At 50.4% G+C, this 24,848-nt stretch overlaps 3 protein-coding genes across 7 annotated transcripts in view; 2 read left to right on the top strand and 1 right to left on the bottom strand.

The window, feature by feature from the left end:
- The window catches only part of LOC309717860 (sodium bicarbonate cotransporter 3-like), a 42,308-nt gene extending 27,987 nt beyond the window's left edge, over positions 1 to 14,321 (top strand). For 2 of the 3 annotated variants that reach the window (XM_082552735.1, XM_082552733.1), the window contains exons 6-25: positions 28 to 216; positions 4,444 to 4,553; positions 6,541 to 6,698; positions 6,774 to 6,861; positions 7,388 to 7,534; positions 7,609 to 7,712; positions 7,860 to 8,034; positions 8,120 to 8,253; positions 9,161 to 9,406; positions 9,556 to 9,661; positions 9,787 to 9,948; positions 10,155 to 10,268; positions 10,649 to 10,810; positions 10,901 to 11,152; positions 11,232 to 11,300; positions 11,385 to 11,558; positions 11,636 to 11,764; positions 11,842 to 11,930; positions 12,006 to 12,113; positions 13,472 to 14,321. In XM_082552735.1, coding sequence (XP_082408861.1) covers positions 28 to 216; positions 4,444 to 4,553; positions 6,541 to 6,698; positions 6,774 to 6,861; positions 7,388 to 7,534; positions 7,609 to 7,712; positions 7,860 to 8,034; positions 8,120 to 8,253; positions 9,161 to 9,406; positions 9,556 to 9,661; positions 9,787 to 9,948; positions 10,155 to 10,268; positions 10,649 to 10,810; positions 10,901 to 11,152; positions 11,232 to 11,300; positions 11,385 to 11,558; positions 11,636 to 11,764; positions 11,842 to 11,930; positions 12,006 to 12,113; positions 13,472 to 13,553 — 2,798 coding nt within the window. In that variant the 3' untranslated portion in view covers positions 13,554 to 14,321. The remainder of the gene's footprint in view (positions 1 to 27; positions 217 to 4,443; positions 4,554 to 6,540; positions 6,699 to 6,773; positions 6,862 to 7,387; positions 7,535 to 7,608; positions 7,713 to 7,859; positions 8,035 to 8,119; positions 8,254 to 9,160; positions 9,407 to 9,555; positions 9,662 to 9,786; positions 9,949 to 10,154; positions 10,269 to 10,648; positions 10,811 to 10,900; positions 11,153 to 11,231; positions 11,301 to 11,384; positions 11,559 to 11,635; positions 11,765 to 11,841; positions 11,931 to 12,005; positions 12,114 to 13,471) is intronic. The other variant, XM_082552734.1, reaches the window with a different exon arrangement.
- Positions 14,322 to 14,472: 151 nt separating this feature from the next.
- On the bottom strand, positions 14,473 to 24,131 carry LOC309717432 (ectonucleotide pyrophosphatase/phosphodiesterase family member 7). Its single transcript, XM_082552007.1, has 6 exons — positions 23,203 to 24,131; positions 21,495 to 21,805; positions 17,888 to 18,033; positions 15,500 to 16,123; positions 15,138 to 15,408; positions 14,473 to 14,673 (listed from the first exon to the last, which is right to left on the bottom strand). The coding sequence occupies exons 2-6, from the start codon at positions 21,742 to 21,744 to the stop codon at positions 14,600 to 14,602; spliced, it is 1,365 nt and encodes a 454-aa protein (XP_082408133.1). The 5' UTR covers positions 21,745 to 21,805; positions 23,203 to 24,131; the 3' UTR covers positions 14,473 to 14,599.
- mrps12 (mitochondrial ribosomal protein S12) lies at positions 22,530 to 24,802 on the top strand. Of its 3 annotated transcripts, none has more exons than XM_082552010.1 (3): positions 22,530 to 22,696; positions 24,144 to 24,194; positions 24,268 to 24,802. In XM_082552010.1, the coding sequence occupies exons 2-3, from the start codon at positions 24,146 to 24,148 to the stop codon at positions 24,648 to 24,650; spliced, it is 432 nt and encodes a 143-aa protein (XP_082408136.1). In that variant the 5' UTR covers positions 22,530 to 22,696; positions 24,144 to 24,145; the 3' UTR covers positions 24,651 to 24,802. The 3 variants fall into 3 exon arrangements, with proteins under 3 accessions (XP_082408136.1, XP_082408135.1, XP_082408137.1); XM_082552009.1 differs by having other exon boundaries at positions 22,532 to 22,722; XM_082552011.1 differs by lacking the exon at positions 22,530 to 22,696 and adding an exon at positions 22,749 to 23,059.
- Positions 24,803 to 24,848: the final 46 nt, after the last annotated feature.

Raw genomic sequence — 24,848 nt, 5'->3', positions numbered from 1 at the left:
CTGACCTCTTGTCCTCCTTCCTCGCAGACATGGTGATTGACAGCATGCTGGCGTCCGGTCAGCTGGAGGAGGGCGCGCAGGAGAAGGTGAGGGAGGCCATGCTGAGGCGCCACCACCATCAGAATGAGAAGAAGCTGAGCAACCGCATCCCGCTGGTCCGATCCTTTGCCGACATAGGCAAGAAATACTCGGAGCCAAACTTACTGGAACGCAACGGTGAGACCGCAGCGCTCTTGTCATCCTCGCACCTGCAGGTCAGGAGACGAGCTGCAGGAGGCCAGTTCAGGTTGACCCCTCCTGACCTCTGGCACTGCTCGGGCTCTGCAGGGTTTAGTTCTGCACTGTTTAAAAACCGGGGGGGTCTAAATGACCTCAGCGGGTCGGCGGCACGCTGCAAACCAGCGTGGCGGTAGGTTTACGAGTTCTTTACTAAGTAATGCACTGTTTTCTTTCATAGTTCATAGTTCTTTGTCTCTGTTGTCGGGCAGAATGTAGAGTCTGTCCGTCCTGATTGGTCGAGGTAAAGGGGTGACAAGACGACGGGTCTCGTATTGCTGCATGGTGCCGTTGCCGTGGTTTTTGAGTGATTGTGATGAGTGATGGCTCCGGTTGGTTTCTCACCTGCCCGTACCTGAGCTGCTGTGACCTCACCCTGTTTATTATTGACCGGGACTCCCTGACCTGGCCGGACCCGCTGACTCGCTGAGCTAATAACCAGCTAACAGCATGAGCGAAGTCGGCGTTTTCATATCCGCACTCCTGGATCCTGTTTGTGAGAGAGGAATGTTTTAATGCTGCTCGGGCCGAACGCCGTCTGCAGGCGCTGAGCCGTCTGACGTGCGTGTGACCTACGTGACCGATCAGCTGCAGCTTTTACCGTTTGCTCGTTCGTTCAGGAGCTTTTCTTCAGATTGACTCTTTCCTACAGTTTATAAAGCTGAAGACATCAGAGCAGAGCTCAGGGTCAGACTTTGACTGCAGCTGTAATCAGCTTCACGAGGTCATTGCCTCCAGCACGACGCTCCCGGCTCGGTGTGTTTCCTCTGCTCTCCACCACAGTGGACTGAGTGGGCTGATGCCCAGTTACAGCAGCTCTTCCTGCATGTGATGGAGTAAACATTCAGTAATTGGCGTGTTCACTGCAGACGGGTAGTTAGAGCGAGGGTGGCCCTCCTGCTGCCTTTACCTGAACAAAGACTGTAACTAAAAGACAGAAAGTGTTTGCTTCTTAAACTTTTCAAACAGGCTGAAAGCGCCAGGCTCATCCTAGCTTGGTGACTGTCCCTCGGGTCCGGAGGCAGCCGGACGACTTCTGTGTCCAACTGACACGATGGGAGGGTGAGGCAGCGACGCCCAAATGTCCTACCGCCTACAAAGTGACCACCTCTGTACAGGTGCGATACCTGAGACGCCCTCAGATGGAGGCGAAACATCGTCCAGAACCCAGAAGTCGTCCGGCTGCCCTCCACTTGAGCACTTCGGACGATCGGCACAACCGAGAACCGGCACAGACCGCTCTGCATGAAGCTGCTGTGGCTCGTTCAGGACTAGCAGGACTTGGTTCTAATAAAACGCGCCCTGAGGTTTTGCTGCTGTGTAAATCAAACTGAATTGAATTGGTCCCGGACCGATCCAGATGTCTTGGATTTGATGGTAGGCGTAAAGAAAAGGCGGAGCTTCGTGATTGGTGGAGGAAGGTTTAGCTTTAGAAGGCCGATGTTGGTGTGACGTGCGTCCTAACTCACTGATCCATGCACGCTGGCTTGGTGTTTCCTTCTTCATCATCATGATCTTTCTCCTCCTCTTCCTCCTCAGGGGAGGGTCTGTCCTCCTCTCGTCTCTCTCTCCTCCGTCGTTGCTCCATGGGCTCCTTCGACCTCTCCACCCTACCCCCCTCTGCGAGGACCCCAGGCCCGTTCGGGCACCTCCTCCCCGGCTCCGCCTCCTCGTCACAGACCGACCTCTCTCTGTATCGTTACGGCCGTCACCTCTCCGAACCCAGCCAGCCTCACGGACTCGCCCTTCCCGTCCCCGGTGGCTCTCCACGCCGCTCCTCTGCTCCCGTGGGGCTCCCCAAGGTGGTGGTGCACCCCCCAGAAGAGGAGGAGGAGGAGGAGGTGTTCCACCTGGGAGATGAAGACGACGTGGTTCCCCAAACAGGCAAATACGGCACGGCTTTCCTCCGGCCGTTTCCACGAAGCTGGAGGCGGATGATTGGACGAATGTTGGCAGACTGGCAGCTTATTTGGGGGCGGGGTTATTTTGCATGTTTTTGGTTTATTTTGCTGCCGTCCGTCTGTTGGAGACTGAGCTGCGTGAATGTTGGACCTGCAGTGTCGTACAGCCGCCTGTCCGAGCCTGGGTTTGTGTTCACATCCAGTCTCGTTCGAGTTTTTCTGTTAACAAACTTTTTTAACAGGTGAAGGTTGAACGGCAGCGTCCTCTGGATCCTCGGTCTCCTTTAGCCTCTGCTGGAGTTAACAAACCGGCCTCTGGTCACACGTGAAGCGCCTCAGATGTTGTTTTCAGCCAATCAGAAAGGAATCAGGCGGCTGCCTGTCATTAGCAGGCTGTTAGCTGTTAGCTGCAGTGACTTAGAGTCTGCATGTTTGTTTCCTGTTTGTTTCCCTCGCTCTGACAGGCGGCTCGGGTCCGATCTGAGTCCATTTCCCTCCTTTATGAAACATTAAAGATCTGGAAATCAGGACGTCTGAACTTTTGTGGTCTTACTACACAAAAAAACAAAACCCACCAAAAACTACATGTTTCCTTGTATTGTAAACTTGTTCACAGTCTGTGTCGCCGTCAGAAGCGCGGTCAAATGAAAGTTTATTGCTATAGCACATCTTAGAAGACCATCGATCAGCAGCTCGATCTTAGTGCTCTCCTGGGGTTGTACGAGTGGAGGAGATCAGTTAGGTAGCTAGGCGCCAGGTTATTTCAAATTTTAAAAGTGTGCAAGAGAAATTAAAATCAATCCCGTATTTAACGGGGAGCCAGTGTAAGCTAGCTGGGACTGCAGTGATGTGATCGTACCTTCTGATGCCGGTTCAGAGGCGCGCAGCAGCATTTTGAAGCGACTGCTGAAGGAGAGAGTGGGAGGCCAGTCCAGAAGTGCTGAGAGCGGGGAAAAGTCTTTCAGTGGGACGTGGCGCTTTGCTTTGGCACTTAGGTGTAGCTGATGCTAGGGCTGCTCAGTTAATCGAATTTTAATCTCATTACGATCTGGGCTTTCAACGATTATTAAAGATGACTGAGCCGATTATTAGCCCCTCCCTCGTGCTTTACTCTCGCGCTGCTCCGTGTGGCAAATCGAGCGCACCTCTCTGCGTTTCGAACACGCGTCACAACAATTAAGAGGGAAGCTCAGCAGAAGTTATTTGGAGAGGAGAGTGACGGCCGCTGGTTGAAAAGAGGTAAAAACCTTCAGTGGTGTGGAAACATTACAGGTTCAGTCAGACGTGGATCAAGTGGACACAGTGTGTGAACTTTGCTACGGTGTAGCTGCACCACAGAGCAACACTGCAAAGTTCACGAAACACAGATGTTTATATTTTTCATTTATTTTTATATTGCAAACATTTGCACTATTTTATATTATTTTTTAAAAGTCATTATTCAACACATTGTTATTAAATAAATATCGTCAAATAATCGAGATCTCAATGTCAGTGAAAATAATCGTGATGATCATTTTTGCCATAATCGAGCCGCCCTACTGATAGAAACTAGTGCTTCTCTAATTTGAGGGAGCTATCCAAACATACTCCAGTGTTCCTGACAGTGCGAGAGGGCCGGCTGGCCCAGAGGGCTGTCGCCTCTAAAGCTGTCATTTCTGTTTTATTTTCATTTGGGGTGCGAACATTATGCCACAGCCAGGCTTTAACGTCCCGCAGACAGTCAACACAGGCTGGAGGGGGCAGAGGCATGCAGGTCCAGGGGCAAGTGGATGATTTATTAAAATGCATCCCAGCAGGTCGGCTTGTTTTCTCTGCTGCGTCGCGGTGTTTCTGCGGCAGAGAACTCTGGACGCTCGAGTGACTCCCGGCACTTCCTGTTCATTAATGATCCGTGAAAGAATCAAAACTCGCTGACGCTCGATCACCTGACCACCGACTCATCACTCTGTTCAGGTGCTAAAGCGTGAAAAGCTGACGTGAAGCTGATTTGTGCTGACCGCGTTCGTGGAGCCGAGACTCTGCTGCGCGGCGCTCTGTGACCACAGGCGTGCTGCGCACCGACTAACAATGATGTAACCGAGGAAACCGCGTCACTGCCCGCACCGCGCTCGGCTTCAGCGTGAGCGAGCAGGAATCGCATTCTGAGACTGAACTCCGCGGGTCAGGAGGCGGTGATGTCACGTGTGTCAGTAACACGGCTGTGTGTTTGCAGACAGCTGCTGCAGATGTTGCGTGTGACTCTGTGGTCTTTGTGGCTCTGCAGGTCTGCTGGCGTCGCCTCAGTCGGCCCCCGGAAACCTCGACGACAACAAAAACGCCGAGAGTCGCGGCGGCAGCGGCAGCCGGGAGAACAGCACGGTGGACTTCAGCAAGGTAAACGCGGGGCTCCGCCTCACACGCAGGTTGGGTGGTTTATAGGTCGGCTGCTGCTCCCTGCAGCTTTCCAATGTTTGGAGCTTCAGGGAGGTGAGAGATGCTTTAATGATGAGAGGTCAGAGCTGCACCACTGTGACCTCTGACCCCTGCCAGCTACATGAAGCCTCACACATCAGCTGGTGTTCAGATGGGACTGAAACATCCCTGAGCTGTGGGCTGGTGGGTGTAGGAGGCTCCACCCTGACGCTGCTCCGCCTATCAGACGCACTGCGACAGATGCACTAATGTTTAAAACTAATAAATGTCAGAAGCACCGAGATGGATGAAACATTCAGTCTGTGAGTCTCTGACCCAATCAGAGATGTTTACCTTCAGACGGTGAGCGTCTTCAGAGGTCCGGCCCTTTAAGTGCACAGAGCTGCACAGGAAATGACCACATGAAACTTCTGAAGGGTTAAAAACACGTTTTTAGCTCCGACACCCGGAAATCTGAGGCTGGCGCTACGTCAGAACTAAATGCAGGTTACACGGTGGCCTCGCAGCTCAGGGCAGGTTCCCACAGTAACCTGCCAATGTGGCGGAGTCTAAACTGACTGTCACCGAGCCTCCACTCCTCGAGTCGTAGGCATAACCTGCAGAATTAAAGCTGTGATGGTCCCGAGTGACCTCATGGACGGGTCGCTTTAATTCAGTGGTTTATGTTTGACTTTCACACATGAAAGAGAAGCTGTGGGTGGAGGAACCTGCCACCTGCTTCCTCCACGCCGCGAACGAACACAACGACATCGTCGCAGATTAACGTGCACAGTAATGCGCTGAAAGGCAGCACGAGGCGTTCCTGCACAGCAGAACATCCGTTTGCTTTTGCAAAGTGTTGGAGACGAAAGTGTAAATCGAATGCAGATTTGATCAACTCTGCGCAGATCTGAATCAAGTAGATCAGACTCTGCGTCGGGATCAGCCTGATGTCCGATCCAAGCATCGGATCGTTGCGTCCGTGGTTCAGCAGGTCATCGGGTATCTGCTTACATTAAGGATGAAATCAGGAGACTTGGTCCGTCACAGCAGAAAATCCACAACACAGAGATGAATTCCACTTCCTGCTTCAGTCTGTGACGCTATTGGACGATGGAGCTCAAACTCCAAAGACTTTGGTCTTAAAACCATCCAGTGAGCATCCAGCTGTGCAGCCACACCTGCCTCCAGGTGCAAACAGAACCTGAGCTTTCGGTCACGTGACGGCGAGTCCCCGAACGAGCCAATCAGAAGCTGTGTTGTGTTTCCCAGCAGGACTGCGACTGCGTTTGTTTGCTGCCAGCGGCCAGCAGGAAGCCCGCAGTAAGTCGCATGTCAGTCGCATGTCAGTCGCCGGCCCTCGGCCAATCAGTGTAGCCTGTGCTGTGACTCATCGTGGTGGTGCTCTGTGATTGGCTGTCTGTGGCGTTCTGTGACCATCAGCTGTTTCAGTGTTGGATGGAAAAATGTTTTTATTGATTTATTCAATTGAACTTTATTTACACAGGAACTCAGATCCATGACAAACTCATGGATCTGTTCACTCCTCCATCTGCCCCTCCTCCTCCTCCTCCATCTGCCCCTCCTCCACCCTCCTCCACCCTCCTCCTCCTCCAGGCTCACTGCAGGTCTCATCTCACAGTTAAACGTGTAAAAGCAGTTTTCATGTTTCAGTCGTTGATGTGAAACTTTGAGCTTTTTTTTTCCACATCTTTGCTTCACCTCATGATGTTTCCCGTGGAGGTCAAAGGTGAAGTCTGTGCATTCAGCTGCTTCCTGTCTGTCAGGTGTAAAAATGAGCTGCAGGCAGCTGATCCACTGCTGTGGCTCAGGCAGCCTGCAGCGAGGATCACAGAGGTCCTAGACCAGGAAGTGAAACCAACGAGGAACTACAAAATAAAACGAACACTGTGTGTGTGTGTGTGTGTGTGTGTGTGTGTGTGTGTGTGTGTGTGTGTGTGTGTCTCAGGTGGACATGAACTTCATGAAGAAGATTCCTCACGGAGCCGAGGCCTCCAACGTCCTGGTGGGTGAAGTGGACTTCCTGGAGCGGCCCATCATCGCCTTCGTCCGGCTCTGCCCCGCCGTGCTGCTGACCGGCCTCACCGAAGTCCCGGTGCCCACCAGGTAAGCCGCGACCGAGCCGCCCTCGGCACGCCGTTCCGTGCGTTTCCTCTGCTGACAGACTTCCTGTCCCTGCAGGTTTCTCTTCCTGCTGCTCGGTCCGTTTGGAAAAGGTCCGCAGTACCACGAGATCGGGCGCTCCATCGCCACACTGATGACAGACGAGGTGAGCGACGCTTTCACACACAGACATTACAGGAATAGATGTAAGGATGGCGTCTGAAGCCCAGAGTGAGCCTGTGTGTGTGTTTGGGGTTAAACTACGCCCAGACTGGCAGCAGACTCAGGCAGGAAGTCTCCATGGTCACCCGGTTTGGTCGCCTCCTTGCGTCCTGATAGTTTAAAGGTGAACGGCTCAGTGACGGCGCGTGTCTGTAGAAGCAGCGAGGTCAGCTGGAGCACGCTGATCATCACACGCTTGTTTGCACTGAGCGTGCAGCGTGACGGAGAGCTGCAGGTCTGCAGCTGATGATGGTGTTTAGAGGCCGTGTGGGACGATGAAGGCTCACCGCGCTGCGTTTCAGCCGGCTGTGTTTACCTGTTGTGTGTCTGTGGTTGCTGCTGACGTTGTTCCCGCCTCTGCAGACACAGACGTGTCAGTGTGACGGCGTGCTCGTGAAAAAGCTTCAGGAGGCGTAATCTCGTTTGAAGCGCAGACAAAAAGTTGTTGACGTGTGGCGGCTCTGCTGCAGGTTTTCCACGACGTGGCGTACAAGGCGAGGGACCGCAACGACCTGCTGTCGGGGATCGACGAGTTCCTGGATCAGGTCACCGTGCTGCCGCCGGGAGAATGGGACCCCAGCATCCGCATCGAGCCCCCGAAGAGCGTCCCGTCTCAGGTAAAAGATCCGAACCCGCCACGCCAGCTCTGATCTCTCAGAAGTGACGTCCCCGCCCCCGTCTGTCTCCGCAGGAGAAGAGAAAGATAGCGTCCTTCCCCAATGGCTCCGCCCACAGCTCTGAGATGGGCAAGGAGGCGGAGCATCACGCGGGACCAGAGCTGCAGAGGACGGGGAGGTGAGTGAAGCTCAGCAATATTAATAAATACTGCGAGGAGATTTTCAAATTAAAACAGGAAACGTGTTGAACGTGGGATTATTCCGCTGCCGAGTCCTGGCTCGCTGTGTGTTGGGAATGACGGGGAATCCCTCGTGTGTCCCACAGGATTTTTGGCGGTTTGGTGAACGACGTTCGGAGGAAGGCGCCGTTCTACTGGAGCGACATCAGAGACGCCGTGAGCCTGCAGTGCCTGGCCTCCATCCTCTTCCTGTACTGCGCCTGCATGTCGCCCGTCATCACCTTCGGAGGTCTGCTCGGGGAGGCCACCAAAGGGAGCATAGTAAGAACCCCTGTGTGAGCTCATCCTGGGCCCTGATTGGTGCATCCGGGTGTTACTCCCCTCTCTCTCTCTCTCTCTCTGATAGAGTGCCATTGAGTCGCTGTTTGGCGCGTCTCTGACGGGCGTGGCCTACTCTCTGTTCGCCGGGCAGCCTCTCACCATCCTGGGCAGCACGGGCCCGGTTCTGGTCTTTGAGAAGATCCTCTTCAAGTTCTGCAGGTGAGTCGTGACCCAAGAGCGGCCAGACAGGTTTGCATGAAAGCTTTGCTCCCATTGGCTGTTCAGGTTGTGATGACATCACAGCGGGCTGCTGAGCAGAGAGAAAAAATGCGTTTGCGTTTGTTTTTAAGGTTTTTCGTGTTTTATTTCCGTCCTTGTGCCTTTGGGTTCGTCTCCTCTGTGTTTGCAACGCTGCGGCTCCCCCTGCAGGCGCATCCAGTGCTGTGCACGGAGCTGCGAGCTGGCAGCGGGTCACTCGCTTAATCTCAGCGTCACAGATTAACGTGATCTGAGGGATTTTTGGAGCAGCTGTGGGAACGTTGTGCTTCGGTGCTCTCAGCTGTTTCATGTTGTTGTATAATTTTTTGGTGGATTAAAAAAAGCTTTTTGTGATGCACAAAGATGTTTTGTAACAGTTGCATAAAAGCCTCGTTTTTTTTAACCTGCTCCATTTTCATCTGGATTACATCATCCATGTTTGTCACGGAGAGCAGAGAAGCTGTTTAAAGGTGAGCCAGAACAGGAAGCGTTTAAACTGCAGCAGTCACAAACCGTCTGTTAATCGAGCTTCACCTCAGTGTTTCAGTCTGAAACCTTCCTGCTTCGTGGCGAGATTGAAAAAGCTGATCCAGAGGATAAACAAAGCAACGACGTCTCTGCCGTCTTTAGAAGTCTCTATGGCTTCAGGAGGAAGTGACGTGTCGCGGAGCCGCTGTAGGGTTTGGGATCACGTGTCGATGCTATAGGGCGTTTGTCGGGGTCACGTAGAGGTCAGGAGAGCTTCAAACAAAGCGGCGCTCAGGAGGTGTGACATCAGTTATTGCAGGGATGTCTGCTGGGTTAGAGAGAGCGAGCCTAGAGAAGTGCCCTCGGCTGACCTTTGACCTCCTTTCCTTCCCATCCTCAGTCAGTACCATCTGTCCTACCTGCACCTGAGGACCAGCATCGGACTCTGGACCGCCTTCCTGTGCCTGCTGCTGGTCGCCACGGACGCCAGCTCTCTGGTCTGCTACATCACCCGCTTCACAGAGGAGGCCTTCGCCGCGCTCATCTGCATCATCTTCATCTACGAGGCGCTGGAGAAGCTGGTCCGCCTCGGGGAGCTCTACCCCATCAACATGCACAACCAGCTGGACAACCTGACCTTCTACAGGTGAGGCGACTGTCCGACGTCACCGTGGTCGTTTCAGCTGGAATCTGCTCGGGGCCAGAATCCCGGGCCGGTGCTCCCACGGTTGGAGCTAAGAGGGTGAAGTGGTCATTTAGCTCCGAGTTGACGTGAGCGCTGCTGCTCTGTTTCAGATGTCAGTGTGCTCCACCCGCCAACGCCTCGGCCGAAGTCCTGGGTGTGTGGAGCAAAAAGAACGTGACCCCAGAAAACATCCCCTGGGATCAGCTGAGCTCGAAGGTAAGAAATAAACTTTGTTTGCTGTCTGACGCTGCCGTCAGCAGCGCCTTTCAGTCAGAACAAACGAGCAGCAGCCTCTGCTGGTCATCAGAGGAACTGCGGCTGACGCTTCCCTCTCCCCACAGACGTGCAAGGCACTCATGGGGGAGCTGGTCGGCCCGGCGTGCAGCCACAGCGGTCCCTACGTCCCCGACGTCCTCTTCTGGTCCATCATCCTCTTCTTCACCACCTTCTTCCTCTCCTCCTTCCTCAAGCAGTTCAAGACTAAGAGCTACTTCCCCACCAAGGTCAGTGACACCCTGAGAGAGGAGCCGATGGAGTGCTCGCAGACTCGGTCCTCTTTAATGTTTCTCACGTGTGATGAAGATAAAGGATTTATTGGATCCACAGGAAAACATCACCACTCGGTTTAATATTTGTGCAGAGCTGGAGGTCTGAGACGTCGCGCTTTACCGTTCGATAAGAAAATATCGATGCTGTTTCCCGCCCGCAGGTTCGATCGACCATCAGCGACTTCGCCGTCTTCCTCACCATCATGATCATGGTGCTGGTGGATTATCTGGTGGGAGTTCCTTCACCCAAACTCAACGTGCCCGACCGCTTCAAGGTAACGCTCGCCTCTCAGCATGCGCAGGTCCAAACGGCCTGCGGGGGCGCCATTTGCCCTTTATTCCAGTAATAATGTAATCCAGCTTCAGTGATGGATGTTGGGGGGAGGTTTAGACTGAGCGAGGGCCCTCGGCAGCTCGCTGTGATAACAGGTCAGAGGTCGTTCACTGGGTTCGGTTCTCATTTAGGTCTCAACTTTGGATTCGTTCTTCATCTTTCACAGTTCGGATCTTTTGAAAACATTAAGTGGTAACATGTAACATATTTAATGTTACAAAAAGTGTAAAATCATCAAGCGTGTGGGCGCCGTCGGCTCACACCTGCTGACACGATGCTCACTCAGAGGTTACCGTAGAAACGGTCTCGCGCTGCTTTCAGCCCACGTCTGAAAATCGGGGGTGGCTGATTTCCCCGCTGGGCCCGAACCCGTGGTGGACGCTGCTGGCCGCCGCCGTCCCCGCGCTGCTCTGCACCATCCTCATCTTCATGGACCAGCAGATCACCGCCGTCATCATCAACAGGAAGGAAAACAAGCTGAAGGTCAGAACTGACGTGAAGCCGCGTGCCGTCGTCCCCGCGGGGTGACGACCTTTACCTCACTGTGTGTGTTTGTGTGTGTGCGGGCTGCAGAAAGGGTGTGGCTATCATCTGGACCTGCTGGTGGTGGCGGTGATGCTGGGCGTGTGCTCCATCATGGGCCTGCCGTGGTTCGTGGCGGCGACGGTGCTCTCAATCTCCCACGTCAACAGCCTGAAGCTGGAGTCGGAGTGCGCGGCGCCCGGCGAGCAGCCCAAGTTCCTCGGCATCAGAGAGCAGCGCGTGACCGGCTTCATGATCTTCTTCCTGATGGGCTGCTCCGTGTTCATGACCTCCGTCCTGAAGGTGAGTCGTCAGACGGTGCGTGCTGCGTTCACGCCTCGCTCCCTCGCTCCCTTCACAGATCGCTTCTTTGCTTTTACAGTTCATCCCGATGCCCGTCCTGTACGGCGTGTTCCTCTACATGGGCGTGTCCTCGCTCAAAGGCATCCAGGTACGTCTCTGCGTCCGAGCGTCCGTCCGGCTGATGGCGGCGTTAAAGCTGGTCTGACCTCTCGTGCGTCTGTCTGTCCCACAGCTCTTTGACCGCATCAAACTGTTCGGCATGCCGGCCAAACACCAGCCCGACCTGATCTACCTGCGCTACGTGCCGCTGTGGAAGGTGCACGTCTTCACCGTGGTGCAGCTGTCCTGCCTCATCGCGCTGTGGGCCATCAAAGCCTCGCCCGCCGCCGTCATTTTCCCCATGATGGTGAGACGCACTGAGAGACACTGCATCTCCTTGTTTCCTTGGTAACGCGGGGACTCACCTCCTGCTGCGTTCTGCAGGTTCTCGCTCTGGTTTTCATCCGGAAGCTTCTGGATTTCTGCTTCACCAAGAGAGAGCTGAGCTGGCTGGACGACCTGATCCCTGAGAGCAAGAAGAAGAAGGAGGACGACAAGAAGAAGGAGAAGGAGGTGAAGGGCGCTGGTGTGTGCACGTGACCCTGCTTCTGTGTCCTCATTGGCTCAACCATGTGTGTGTGTGTGTCCAGGACGCTCGGCGGATGCTGGAGGAGGTGGAGGAGGAGCTGCCGTACGACAGAGGAGTCCTCAATTTCCCCATCAAAAACCTGAAAAAGCGGTGGGTCTGAACTCAGGCACGCTGACGGCTGCGCGCACTCTGCAGCAGAGGCTAACGTGTGTGTGTTTGACTCAGCAGCGACCCGTCAGAGGTGAACATCTCTGATGAAATGGCCAAAAGCGGCATCTGGAAGTCTGTTTCCAAAAACTCCGACAGCAGCAAAGCTCTGAGGCGCACCTTCAGGTACGCCTGCCTCACCACCAGCGACATCACCTGCGATGCTCTGTGATTGGCTCTCTCTGCACTGTGTTTATGTCCTTAAGTGATGACGTATGAACCCTGCTTCTGCGTTTAATAAGGCTGTTGTGTTTTTAACATGTTCGAATATTTTGTATGTATTTAATCTCAACAAGCCCCTAAAAACAGTGATCAGTGTCGGCCTCTCTCGGTTCATTACCGCTAATCGTTTTAAAGCTCAGTGTTTAAACCTCACGATGTAACTCCAGCCCAGCAGCAGTACATTAATGACTAACCTCGTATTGTGGATGAATGATCTCAGTTGTTCTCTGGACTGAAGTTTGGTCCGTTTACAGCATCCTGCCATGCGATTGCATTTGTCTCTAACCATGAGGAACCTTCACGTTAACTTTTATCAAGTGGAAAAAAGTTAGCGTTCATCCTCCAGCTTCACTGTGTTTATGCTAACATAGCTGTGTCGCTAGCAATCACGTAGCATATCGTTATATACCAGCTAGCCCAACTTCAGTAACCCTACAAACGTCACTGCTGTTTAGCTTTCTGTCTTCATTTATGCTGGAAGTGATAACAGAGCTGTACGTTTGGATTGTTTCAGAAATCTCTCAGTCAGAGCATGCTATATCATGTTTAGGTGGAAGCTAGCGACCTAACTTCCTGTTAACTTGTAACTCCTTTAAATTTAATAAATCCTGTTTTCATGGATGTTAAATGTAATTGTTACACCTGGTAAAGCAGCAACGCTGATCATTTTAGTAAAGATGAAAGAATTTAGACAGTTTTTAGCTCGGTGTTCGTTTGACTCTGGACCCGGACACGACTGATGACGTCAGACATAAACAGCAGTCCTGTAACCATTAAAAGTGAGCGCTGGCAGGCGTGTCTGTGCTGTGGAGGGCTGGACGATGTGGAGTAAGAAAAAAAATGCAATTGTGATGTTTTCAGGCTGGATGTTTTAGACACGATAAACACGGCTCATTCATGTCCCTGCTCTCTGTTTCCATGAAGATGATTTTTTTTTCCACGTAGACAAAGATTTCTGTTTTCCACTTTTTGTTAATTTTCACGTTCAGGGTCTTTATGTCAGATTATTTTTAGTTTTCATTATAAACTTCAAACACATGAAAACGAGTCGCTGACAGCTCGGTCAGAACAGCGGAGACGAGCTTCCTCCCAGAGCCACAAACCAAACCTCAGAGACGTCACTCCACCTGCTGCTGCCACACCTGTGCTGTGAGCACAATCAGATCTCAGAACAGCCCCAAACTACAGGAAGTGGAAGTAATTTAACGTGTCTGTAAGACGTGTCTGACTCTGGTGCCAATAACGTTTCTGTTCTCTTTCAGCCACGACAAGCTGCCGAGCGTCCGGATAAACGTGGAGAACGAGGACGGGCAAAGAGTCGTGAACGCCGAGACGTCGCTATGATCCACCGCCCGGGGCAGGAGGGTGAGGCGGGGGCGCTGCAGCTCCTCCGCGTGCTCTGAGGGAGGCGAAAGGTCGCGGGGGGACCAATCGGGCTTCACCTGAGCGTGCCGTACTTCTGACTCTGCGTTGTCTCGGACGAGGCGAACGTTTTATTTTCTCATCGTTTTAAGGTGAAACATGAGACTCCACTTCTGGAAACGGCTTCCTCAGGTTTCTTCTGCTGCCGTTTTTGTGTTTTTAACTCGGGCGGCCTGTGATTGGCTGCCGAAGCGTCAAACTGAAAAAGAAAGGAGGAAAAAAAACAGCCGCCTGAGTCTCCGGACGGATGTCGTCAGAAATTTTAATTTCATGGTTTGAACTTTTGTTTCAGTGTTCGTGAAACGGGCGAAGCGCCGACACGTTTTAATTTAACCCATCATGCTGATTTAGGGTGTGTGTGTGTGTGTGTGTGTGTGTGTGTGTGTGTGTGTGTGTGTGTGTGTGTGCGTGTGTGTGCGTGCGTGTGTGTGCGTGTGTGTGCGTGTGCGCGTGCGTGCGTGCGTGCGTGCGCGGTCTCTGTACAGCACCTGGTTGCCTACAGCAGAAAAATGAATGACGTCACAGCTGCTGTTGTCGTAGTTTCTTTGTAAAGTTTAATAAATCAGTTTGGTGGCGACGATCACAGCGAGTCACGTGACCTCTCTAGTCGTCTCCATCATTTCAGGAGTCGCTGCTGATCTCTGATGGATTTATTTCAACAATTTGACAATAAAGAGATTTGATGCAAAAGCTGCATTTCCTTCCACATCCACCAGAGGCTCCCGCAGTCCTCACAGTATCAGACACAACCTGATAAAATGTCCAACCAGCATTCAGTCTGACCGAACGGAAACGCCTCCGAGAGGAACATCAGGTGAAACACATGTTAAAAAGGAAACAGAAAATAAGCCTTTAAAAATGTTCACGTTGTTCATGTTTATTGGAGAAGCAAACGTTACAACATTCAGAGTGAAAGTAAATGAGGAAACCGCTGACTCCAGCTGTAGGTCAAACTGATCCTGGACCAGTTACAGCACGGCGAACATGGACAGCAGCATGGCCAGCAGCAGAACCACGGACAGCCGAGCTCCCTGCGATCCAGCTGGAAAGGAAAGGAGCGTCGTGGTTAACGTGCACGTCACATGATCTGCTCTCAGAGCTGAAAGCTAAGCTAGGCTAGTTTTTACCTGGTCTTATTAAACTCTCACTTATGATATGAAATAATTCTTTGATTGGACTGGAGACGCCTTCAAAAGCTGGCTGTAGGTTCAGCATCTTGTATCAGTGGTGATGAGCAGTGGGCGGAGCCAGAGTTTTTAATGTGAATGCCTGACGACCAATGGCACCAAATGATACGGACTTACGACAGGTCTGTAAGCAATGTACAGAATTCTACCTCTTTATAGATGAAATGATTTATTTCATCTTCAAAAGTTGTGAGGTGGCGAGTTGATCTGCGAGAACGTGAACTGACCCTGAACTCAAGCCAGACTTAAAAGACGAGTCTACCTGAACCTTGGATAACAGACCGCTACTCTAGAAGAGCGTCAGACGAGGGCAACGCACCTGTGGTAAAAGAGCCTTGCGGCGTTGTGAGCGAAGGCTTGGCCGTGGTGGTGGAGAGCAGCATGTCCTCGGTCACGCTCAGGGACCCGTTGTGCGGCGCTGGTTGGATCTGCAGCAGTTTGCACATCAGAGGGTAGATGTGGATGCTGTCGAACGGCTCGGACAGGTAGCTCCTCTTGAAGCTCGGGCCGAAGGCCCTGAAGATGGTCTTCATGTCCATCTCAGTGTTATGGAAGCCGTGGTCACCTTTATTCACGTAGACGATGAATCTCTGGTGTGAAACGATATGAAGTCGATATACGTTCTCTAGATTTGTTGAATTTTGCTCTTGGTTCTTGGAGGTAAAACGTTGGGGTACTTACAGAGTTCAGGTTGAATCCCAGATCTGCGATGATCACGATGGGAGGCAGACGCTCACTTTTGGCGAGATGGAAGCTTTCTGGAATCTCGTTTTTCTTGTACACCGTGATATTGGGCACGTTGGAGAGGGCGTCAAAAACTTCCTGCTCCTTCCCCGGACGTGGCGTCAGGATGCCAAACCCACCGTAGTCGAGAATTTCAAATTTAGCGACCTCGAATAAATTCAGGTATTTGTTGAGGATGACCTCGTCTACCTGCGGCTTCTTCTTTACTGTGGTCATGCCGTGGTCAGAGGTGATGATGACATTCAGCCCGTCGGTCAGGTTGTGGCGATCGATAGCGTCCTTCAAGTAGCCGATGGTGCGGTCGATCTGACGGATGATCTCTTTCCGGTCCGGCGTGTCCGGCCCTTTGGCGTGGCCCACGTTGTCTGGCTCGCCGTAGTACAGCGTCACCAGGTGGAAGTCCTCCTCGGAGAACCAGCTCATCACCGTGTCGATCTTCTGACGCCACTCGGTCTCATTGTCGTCGGGGTGGCCGGACTCCTCCAGTAGCACTCGATTGACCCCTTGGCCACTGTAGTTGGCTCCGCCTCCGGGGAAGGAGAAGGAAGCTGTTTTCAGACCCTGAAATTAGAATAGTTGAACAGAATGGTAAGCACCACATCGCACTCCTGCTCTGTGATCATGTTATGGCTGCCCAGAAGTGTTGGAAGTAGAGCAGGGCGATATGGCCAAAAATATTTATCACGATATATATTTGAAAATTTGCGATAACGATATAACTGACGATATAATTGATGCGAGACAAAATACAACTCCACAACATTACTAGCGCAAAAAGACAACCTTCCATTTATTTTCACTTAAACAAGAAGCTGGTTTTTATGTACATTAAAGCTTTATAAAAATGTAACAGTGCAAATGCAAATTCCTTGCTGAAAGTTTAACCAAAAGGCATTTCCAGTAGAAATGGGCTGACACATCCTGAGCATAACCATGTATAATATCCACTGAAGTTAAAAAGAGGTGCTTTGCAACATTAAACTGCAGTGTGCAGTACGTATTTTTCTGACCATAAGGTGCACGGGATTATAAGGCACATTAAGTGAAACAAAGCAGTCAGATAAATCAAACTTTATTCAACTCATTCTTCTTGCTTCCTCCACTTCTGTACCATTGATTCATTAATGTTGAATTCTCTGGCAGCTGCTCTATTCCCATGTTGTTGCAGTATATTAATGACTAACCTCGTATTGTGGATGGATTATCTCAGTTGTTCTCCTGACTGAAGTTTGGTCCGTTTACAGCATCCTGCCATGCGATTGCATTTGTCTCTAACCATCAGGAACCTTCACGTTAACTTTTATAAGTGGAAAAGTGTTAGTGTTCGTCCTCCAGCTTCACTGTTTATGTTATGCTAACATAGCTGTGTCGCTAGCGATCACGTAGCACATCATTATATACCAGCTAGCCCAACTTCAGTAACCCTACAAACGTCACTGCTGTTTAGTTTCCTGTCTTCATTTATGTTGGAAGTGATAGCAGAGCTGTACGTTTGATTTTTTTCAGAAATCTCTCAGTCAGAACATGCTATATCATGCTTAGGTAACTAGCGAAACTAGCGAGCTAACTTCCGCTAGCTTCCTGCTAACTTCTAACTCCGTTAAATGTAATAACTTTTGTTTTCATGGATGCCTGGAAGTTAAACTTTATAGTTACACCTGGTAAAGCAGCAATGCTGATCGTTTTATTAAAGATGAAAGAATTTAGACAGTTTTTAACTCTCAGTGATGCTGCAGTGTTGTTTGACCTGAAGCATACGGAGTTTAGGACCCAGATTACTCCCAGATTTAAGAGCATCTTAGTCCGACAAATATGACAATAACGACGGCCGCTTGCATGTTCTGCAAAAAAATGTGCTTTGTTGTGTATCTGACGGACAAACACCAAACCAGTTCCACATCACTGAAGTTGCACCATTTTTACAAACCAATTCTGGTTCATCTCTTTCACTCAACAATCGGCCATGTGCGTATGAAAACAAAGGCACTGCGCATGCGCGTTTTACTCCCATTCTATCGCGATATTTCATTTTCCTATCGTTGCCTAACATTATACCGGTATTACCGTGAACGGTATAATATGGCCCAGCCCTAGTTGGAAGCACTCTCGCGTTCACAGGAAGCAGCCAGATTTCATCCAGCTTGGTTTCCCGTTTTTTATCAGTGATGTTCCTGAAGAATCCAACTTTTCCTCGAATTAGACAAACATAGAAATCGCACCTTTAGATGTGGTCTACTTTCTACATCTGGTGCTCTCCTGCGTGTTTGGTAAAATAACCACAGTGTCCTCCTGTGTCAGTGCAGCTCATCCTTCACCCCGACTCACCTGGTTCTGAGCGGTGATCCACAGCGGCAGAGCTCCGTTGTCCCACCACTCCGATCTTTTCAGCGTCTCTTTGTGAGGAACTTTCAGGTTCGTCTCTTGGTTGAACATCAAGTTATGGACGACTTCATGATCCTCCACCCATCGGCCTAACGAACACACAGGAAGGTTTTAGCACATTTCACTGCACCGCTCTGGAAACTGAAAGCAGACAGAAAGTAAGATCCTTTATTTGAGAGGGACTATCAGAGGTCGGATATTAGTGATCTTTTTATTTAGGAGTTGGAGACGATGTGAAACGCCGACAGAAGCTGAGCCAGATTTTAGGTTGTGCATGGCCTTCGCTTTCTTTCCCCACAGGTAAGGAGGTAAATAATCTACAGATTGTCTGGAGGGATTTGCACACATCTGTGTTTTACTCTATGTGCAACTTCTGAGACATAAATGCATGAGGTCACAGGCTTGAATCCTGGACAAGCAGCAAAGCAAGCAGAGATGTTTGTGCTGCACAGCCGATCTACACTGTGCAGGCTGAATCAGCAGGTATCACCAACTAAACCAATAAGGAAGCTTTTATTGGCTGAAAGGCCACGAGGGAGATGCATTAGCGAATGTTCCTCCCATCATCACAGGCTGTCCTCCAGGCACAGCTAACAGACCAGACCGTGGGATGGGCGTCACACACAGTCTGCAAAAGGTTCAAGTTGAATGTCAGAAAGTGTGGCGGCGTCAGCAGCTGGTTAACATCATCGTCGCGTGTCCGTGACCCTCGGCTCAGATTAAACCTGTCCCCGGAGCAGCAGTCGCTGGACTCTGGTCTCAGACGGGTTTATTTCCCAGCAGCACCGTCACAGCTTATCTCTCTGGCTTCCTTAACTACATGGACCTAATCTGAGGTCACTGATTTGATGCATTATAAATCAAACTGCTCACATACATGACAGCTAACCCGTCTGATAGTGCCTGTGAAAGCAGTTTTTAAATCATGTATTTATTACAGATTAAAGCTGCACTCAGAGGCGTATTATCAGCAGCACGTACTGATACATCAGCAGTAAACGGACATGTTATGGAGGAGCGTGTCTGCTCCAACTCGCTGATCCTGATGATCACAGTCCAGCTGAGGCCGGTTATCAGCCCGACTCTACTGTGTGTGGCTCCTATCCAGCTGTTTTTAGCACCACGTCTGCACAACCTGTTCTTTGCTGCTCCGGTCTCGTTGTTTTAATGTCTTGGTCACAGAAATTAATTAATATTTTCAAAAAGCCTTAAAATAGTTGTAAAGCAGCTAAAGCAGACGGCTCTCGCAGTTTGTAAATTATAACATTTAAGATATTGATTTTTTTTCTGGAACATCTCTCCCAGATTTTTCCGAATCAGAGAGACTTTATTAATCCCAGGGGGAAACTGAGTTTTCATACCTACAAACATCCAGCATAGGGCTGGGTATCGTCACTGATTTCTAGAATCGATTCAATTCCGATTCACAAGGTCCCGAATCGATTCGATTTGAATCTGGGAAATTTTGACAGTCAGAAATATTATAATTCAGATCGGCACATTTACATATTTCTGTATCAATAAAAAGGAAGCTGACACTTTCGAGACTTTATCAAAGGTGTGAGCATCACAGCGAGGCCTTTGTGTCAAAGTAGCTGAAGATAAAACAGAAAAACATGAAGGAGATTTTCCTGTTCTGGGATTTTATAAAAATATTCTGCAGTACATCAAAAACGAAAGAAAACCATTAATCAACACATGATTGTAATCTGAAGTTACAGAGGTTTTATTAGAGACACAGCGTTTTGCATTTTGAATAATTTTAAAAAGTTTACATTTCTTCAGTTTTGAGCAGCAGAAATGAGGTTTTCTTTTCAGAAGAATGTAAAAGGAAAAAACAGCGGTCGACAGCCTGTAAACAACAGTAGACTGGTGCGTAACAAGCAAGCGAATAATGAAGAGGAGGGAGGGAGGGAGGGAGAGAGAGGGAGGGAGGGAGAGAGGGAGGGAGAGAGGGAGAGAGAGAGAGAGGGAGGGAGAGAGAGAGAGAGGGAGGGAGAGAGGGAGAGGGAGAGGGAGAGAGAGAGAGAGGGAGGGAGAGAGGGAGAGGGAGAGAGAGAGAGAGGGAGGGAGAGAGGGAGAGAGAGAGAGAGGGAGGGAGAGAGAGAGAGAGGGAGGGAGAGAGGGAGAGGGAGAGAGAGAGAGAGGGAGAGAGAGGGAGGGAGAGAGAGGGAGAGAGAGAGCTGTGCATCGCGGTGGAAGCAAAACAGTAAAAGAGTGAATCATGACGATGTTCATGTGAAGCGTAGTTTGGATCTTCTTTTGCTGCTGGTTCGGTCAATATTGTTTGGAGAGACATCAAACTAACAGCTTTAGAATCAGCTCATAAAGGGCGTGAACACAAAGCGCCGACAGATCAGAGTCAGCGAGCTGTCGGCTTCCAGCCCCGACCGTGAGAAAGTCACATCTCACTGATTCTGATCCGCGGGTCGCGCTGTGTGTTTACGTCTTTGTGTTCCTGCTCTCATTTACTGTTTTAGCTGTTTGGTGGTTCTTGAAATTTTGTGAGGTTTCACCTGAGATTCTGGCATTTCAGGAAAAATAAATTTATATTTAAAAATCGATTCAGGATTTTAATGAATCGATTTTACGTTATCCAAGCCAGAATCGATTTTAATCGATGAATCGATTATCAAAACCCAGCCCTAATCCAGCACTCATGTAAAGTGCAGAAACAGATATTAGTAGATAAAGACAGAGGTATAAATACAAAAGGACACAAATATATTTCCGTTCATGTTGATCAGACAGATTTCAGCTGCATCATGAGACTCCGTTCGAGTTTTGTTGCTCCTGTACAAACTGGAACTGGCAGGTTTGAGTCTCTCACTCTTATCCTCACTGACCTGCACTGGCTTCCTATCAAATACCGTATTGATTTTAAAATACTATTGCTTACCTTTAAAGTTACACACCACATTGCTCCCAGCTATCTTGTTGAACTTCTCAGCCTGTACACTCCTAGTAGAGCACTGAGATCTCTTGGGGGAACCAAGGGCACGGTTGGAGACCAGAGGTGATCGTGCTGTTGCCACAGCTGCAGCCAAACTCTGGAATGACCTTCCTACTGCTATTCGTGAGTCTGAATCAGTCCAATCTTTGAAATCGCGATTGAAAACCTTTTTATTCAACCCAGCCTTCCCTAGTTAGTGTCTGTATCCTGCAAATGTTCTTTATGTAGTTTTAATCATTTAAATTTCATTTTGTTGTTGAATAGTCGAGTTGTTTGTATTTTCTTTTACATATTTTCACTGCGCTGTGGCTGATTAGTGCTCTCCACCTGTTGGTGTATTTATTCCCTGTAAATGTTGCCTTTCTATAAATGATTGTGTTACTGTAAAGCACGTTGGTGTACTGCTGGTTTTAAATGTGCTATACAAAGTTGTACTGTATTGTCTTGTACAAATATTAAGTACTTTCAGGTATTTAATATTTGTACTTGTACAGTGTGTGTACTTTCCAGCGCATGCAGTATTCCTAATGCAGTACTGGCTGTGACCGCTGCAACTTTGAAACTAAATTGATATTAAAATGAAGTTGTCATGGTTACCGGTGATGGTGGTGAAGTGGGACGGCGAGGTCATGGTCAGCATCGGAGGGGTGATGTATTTGGCCTTGACCCCGTCCGCAGCCAGCTGGTCCAGGTTCGGCGTGTCCACGTCCTGGTCGTAGTCCCACCTGAAGCCGTCGAAGGAGATCAGCAGCAGCTTGTTACTCGTCATCGCCGCCTTGCTCAGAGGCTTGGCGGCAGCGCAGACGACCGCCGTCAGAACCAGGAGCAGCTGCGGCCTCATCTTCATCTTCACTCCGACTGACTGCAGCTCGGAGCGAGGCTGTAGCTGCTTTACCTGTCCTGCACACCTGTGGACCACCTGGTTAATGTGTAACCGTGTCTGATAGAGATCAGCTGACATGTGTGAAGCACGAAACCTTGGAGCCTCAGCCACTTATCAGGACTTGAGCTGACCTTCTTGAATCGGCTCTGGCTGAAAACCCCATTGCAGAGTAATTACAGAGTCTGAAACCAAAGTGCGCCACCTGTACTCCTGAACTGATAACAGAGCCAAATGCAATAAAAACAGAATAATACACAATGATAAGCAGGAAAAAACACATTTAAATAAGTGTTTAAATAAAGTGTTGGTGACGATGACGTTTATTACAAACTGTAGAATACAATGAAAACGTACAGAGAAGCTGCGAGGAGATGAGTCGTGATTTCTGACAGGAGAGCGGCACGAGTGAAAAGGAAGGTTTAAAGACCGAGGTGAGGCCTGCTGTGAAGGTCTGAGCATGTGCGGAGGAGGGAGGAGAAGAGGAGCTCAGGAGGTTCATGGATGGACGGCAGGAGGAAGAAGAAGAAATCAGGAGAAACGCGAAGTGACCCCGTCCGCTGGTCCTGGGGCGCCTCTGTCAGTGCGCCCCAGGGCAGCTGTGGCTACAATGTAGCTGCCATTGCCAGTGTGTGACTGTGTGTGTGAATGGGTGGATGTAGTGTAAAGCGCTTTGGGGTCCTTAGGGACCGAGTAAAGCGCTATACAAATGCAGGCCATATTTCGTCCTGCAGGGGGCAGTAATGCGCCAGTGGAGGCCGCACTGACAGCGGAAGGATTTCCGGGTTGTTGAGAGGTCGTGGTGCTCGTGCCGCGACGTCCTTGATAGATTTCACTGGAATGCCGTCAATACTTTGACCGGTCAGAGTTCCGATTCCTTCCGCCGGCGCGGAGGCTGTTTGTCCGGGACTCTCAGCAGGTGTGCGTGGAGCGAGCAAACTTCCGGTAACCCCTGTGTGTGTGCGCGTGTGTCCTGAAGCTAGCCGATGTTAAGCGTTAGCCACGCTGTCTACGTATAAACATCAGCGCGTGCACAGGTGTGCTCCTTCCACAGGAGTTTAGTGCAGGGGTGGGCACCTCCAGGCCCCGAGGGCCGGTGTCCTGCAGGTTTTAGATCGCACCCTGGGTCAACACACCTGAACCACATGATTAGGAGAACCTCTGGAGAACTGCAGGAGCTAATTTAGCCTTTAAATCAGCTGTGTTGGTTCAAGGACACCGGCCCCGAGCCTGGAGTTGCCCACCCCAGGTTTAGTGGAACAACTGCACGCGTTCAGTTCTCGTGAGTTTAACAGACGTTAAACGCTGACGCGTGCACGAGGACCCACCGAGAGCTGCTGCGTGCTCGCGCGTAAAAACAAAGGTTTAATCTGCAGTAATTTTAGAGAAGCCACGGAAAGCTCGTGTCCTGCTGCCAAGACGAACCTTTTAGTTTCTTTTCAGCTTCTTTGTAATCAGATGAATTCATGTTTCATATCGAGCAGGTTAGATTATGGTAACACGTCACTGGCTCCCAGTCCTGCACAGTCACCTTTTAAAATGGTTTCCATCAGCTCAAAGCTCTCAGCGGCTTGTTCTCCGAGTACGCCACCAGAACCCGGACACACCTGTCGGCCACCAGCTGCTGGTCTTTGTGCCCAGATCAGAGCTGAGGATGCTTCTAGTTACTGTGGTGCTGTTCTTGGCACACACTTCCTGCTGACCTGAGGTCAGTTAGAGAAACTGTTGTAGCTGTGACCAACCAACACCACCTGTACTGAAACGAGATGGCTGTAAACATGCTGTTAAAAACTTTATAAAGCACTATTTCTTAAATCCAGCTTCACACACAGTCAGTTCTAGAGAGCAGGGCTCCATGATGCAAATGAGCCTTTATACACAACGTGTTTCACGTGCAGTCTAACAGCTGCAGAGCTGCAGTTTTATGTTTTTGTACTGTTACAGGTGCTGACGTGTAATAACAGCCAAACTGACCTCGCAGGGAGGAAGTAAAGTTTCACAGCCGATGAGCGAGTCCAGCTGTCAGTGAGCTGTTTGATTTATAACACGAGACACAAGCCGAGCTTTGCGCCGACGCTCGTCTGACGGACAAAGACGAGGACCGCTCTGTTTCCTGAATAAATGCCAGAGTCCTGTGACGAGTCGTCCCAAACACGTCGCAAACGTTTGATTTTAAAGTGCTGATGAAAAGTTTGGGCGGAGCTGACGTTAAAAGATGCAACCCGCTGAGGGGTCAGGTGACCCAGCCCAAAATACCAACCTGAAATAATGTTTCAGTATAGTATAATAGTATAATAGTGTTTGATGTGGGCGTGTCAGCTGATGGTTGACGGTCTCCTGACAGATGTTCTCGTCTGATGTTTCAGGAATGGCGTCTCTGTGGAGTCTGAGACCGGCACTGACGTCGCTGATTCAAGGTGTGTGTCAGACATCAGGTGAACAAGCGCCGACTTTATTTCAGTGTTTAACCATAAACCCCTCCCTCTGCAGCGTCCCAGCACGCCTCTGCATGGACCGCCCCCCTCCTGTCCAGGACCATGGCCACGCTCAACCAGATGCATCGCCAAGGGAAGCCCAAAGTCCCTCCCAAAGCCGTTGGAGCCACGTTTGGCCGCCCCCAGCTGAAGGCGGTCATCCTGAAGACGATGATCCGAAAGCCCAAGAAGCCCAACTCCGCCAACAGGAAGTGCGCCCGCGTGCGGCTGTCCAACGGGAAGGAGGCGGTGGTGTTCATTCCCGGGGAGGGGCACAACCTGCAGGAGCACAACGTGGTGCTTGTGCAGGGGGGTCGGACACAGGACTTGCCCGGGGTCAAACTCACCGTGGTGCGGGGCAAATATGACTGCGCTCACGTGGTGAAGAAGAAGCAGTAGACTGACTGTGGGGGGAGGGGTGCAAGGTGTGTGTGGTGACCTCCTGCCAGCGGCGGCGATGGTCCTGAGCTTCACTCAGCTCCATGTTTGTGATGATCTGCTGTCAGTGTCCAGAATTAAAGACACTTCCTGTTCATCCTAAAAAAAACCCACACTGTTGTTGTTGTCGTCACTTCAGTTTGAGTTGGTGTTTGTTTA

This window comes from Aulonocara stuartgranti (genome assembly GCF_965226115.1).
Source record: "Aulonocara stuartgranti genome assembly, chromosome: 11".
Lineage (NCBI taxonomy): Eukaryota > Metazoa > Chordata > Actinopteri > Cichliformes > Cichlidae > Aulonocara > Aulonocara stuartgranti.
Note: the sequence above shows the minus strand (reverse complement) of the source record. Positions and strands in the feature narration are given on the sequence as shown.

Bases quoted from the DNA above. Each gene is read 5' to 3' on its own strand.
- LOC309717432 (XM_082552007.1), bottom strand. From the start codon at position 21,744: ATGAAGATGAGGCCGCAGCTGCTCCTGGTTCTGACGGCGGTCGTCTGC. The intron at 18,034-21,494 runs GTAACCATGACA...TGTGTTCGTTAG, and splicing joins CCACTTCACCACCATCACCG to GCCGATGGGTGGAGGATCAT. The intron at 14,674-15,137 runs GTGCGTTGCCCT...TTTCCTTTCCAG, and splicing joins GCAAGGCTCTTTTACCACAG to CTGGATCGCAGGGAGCTCGG.
- mrps12 (XM_082552010.1), top strand. From the start codon at position 24,146: ATGGCGTCTCTGTGGAGTCTGAGACCGGCACTGACGTCGCTGATTCAA. The intron at 24,195-24,267 runs GTGTGTGTCAGA...CTCCCTCTGCAG, and splicing joins ACTGACGTCGCTGATTCAAG to CGTCCCAGCACGCCTCTGCA.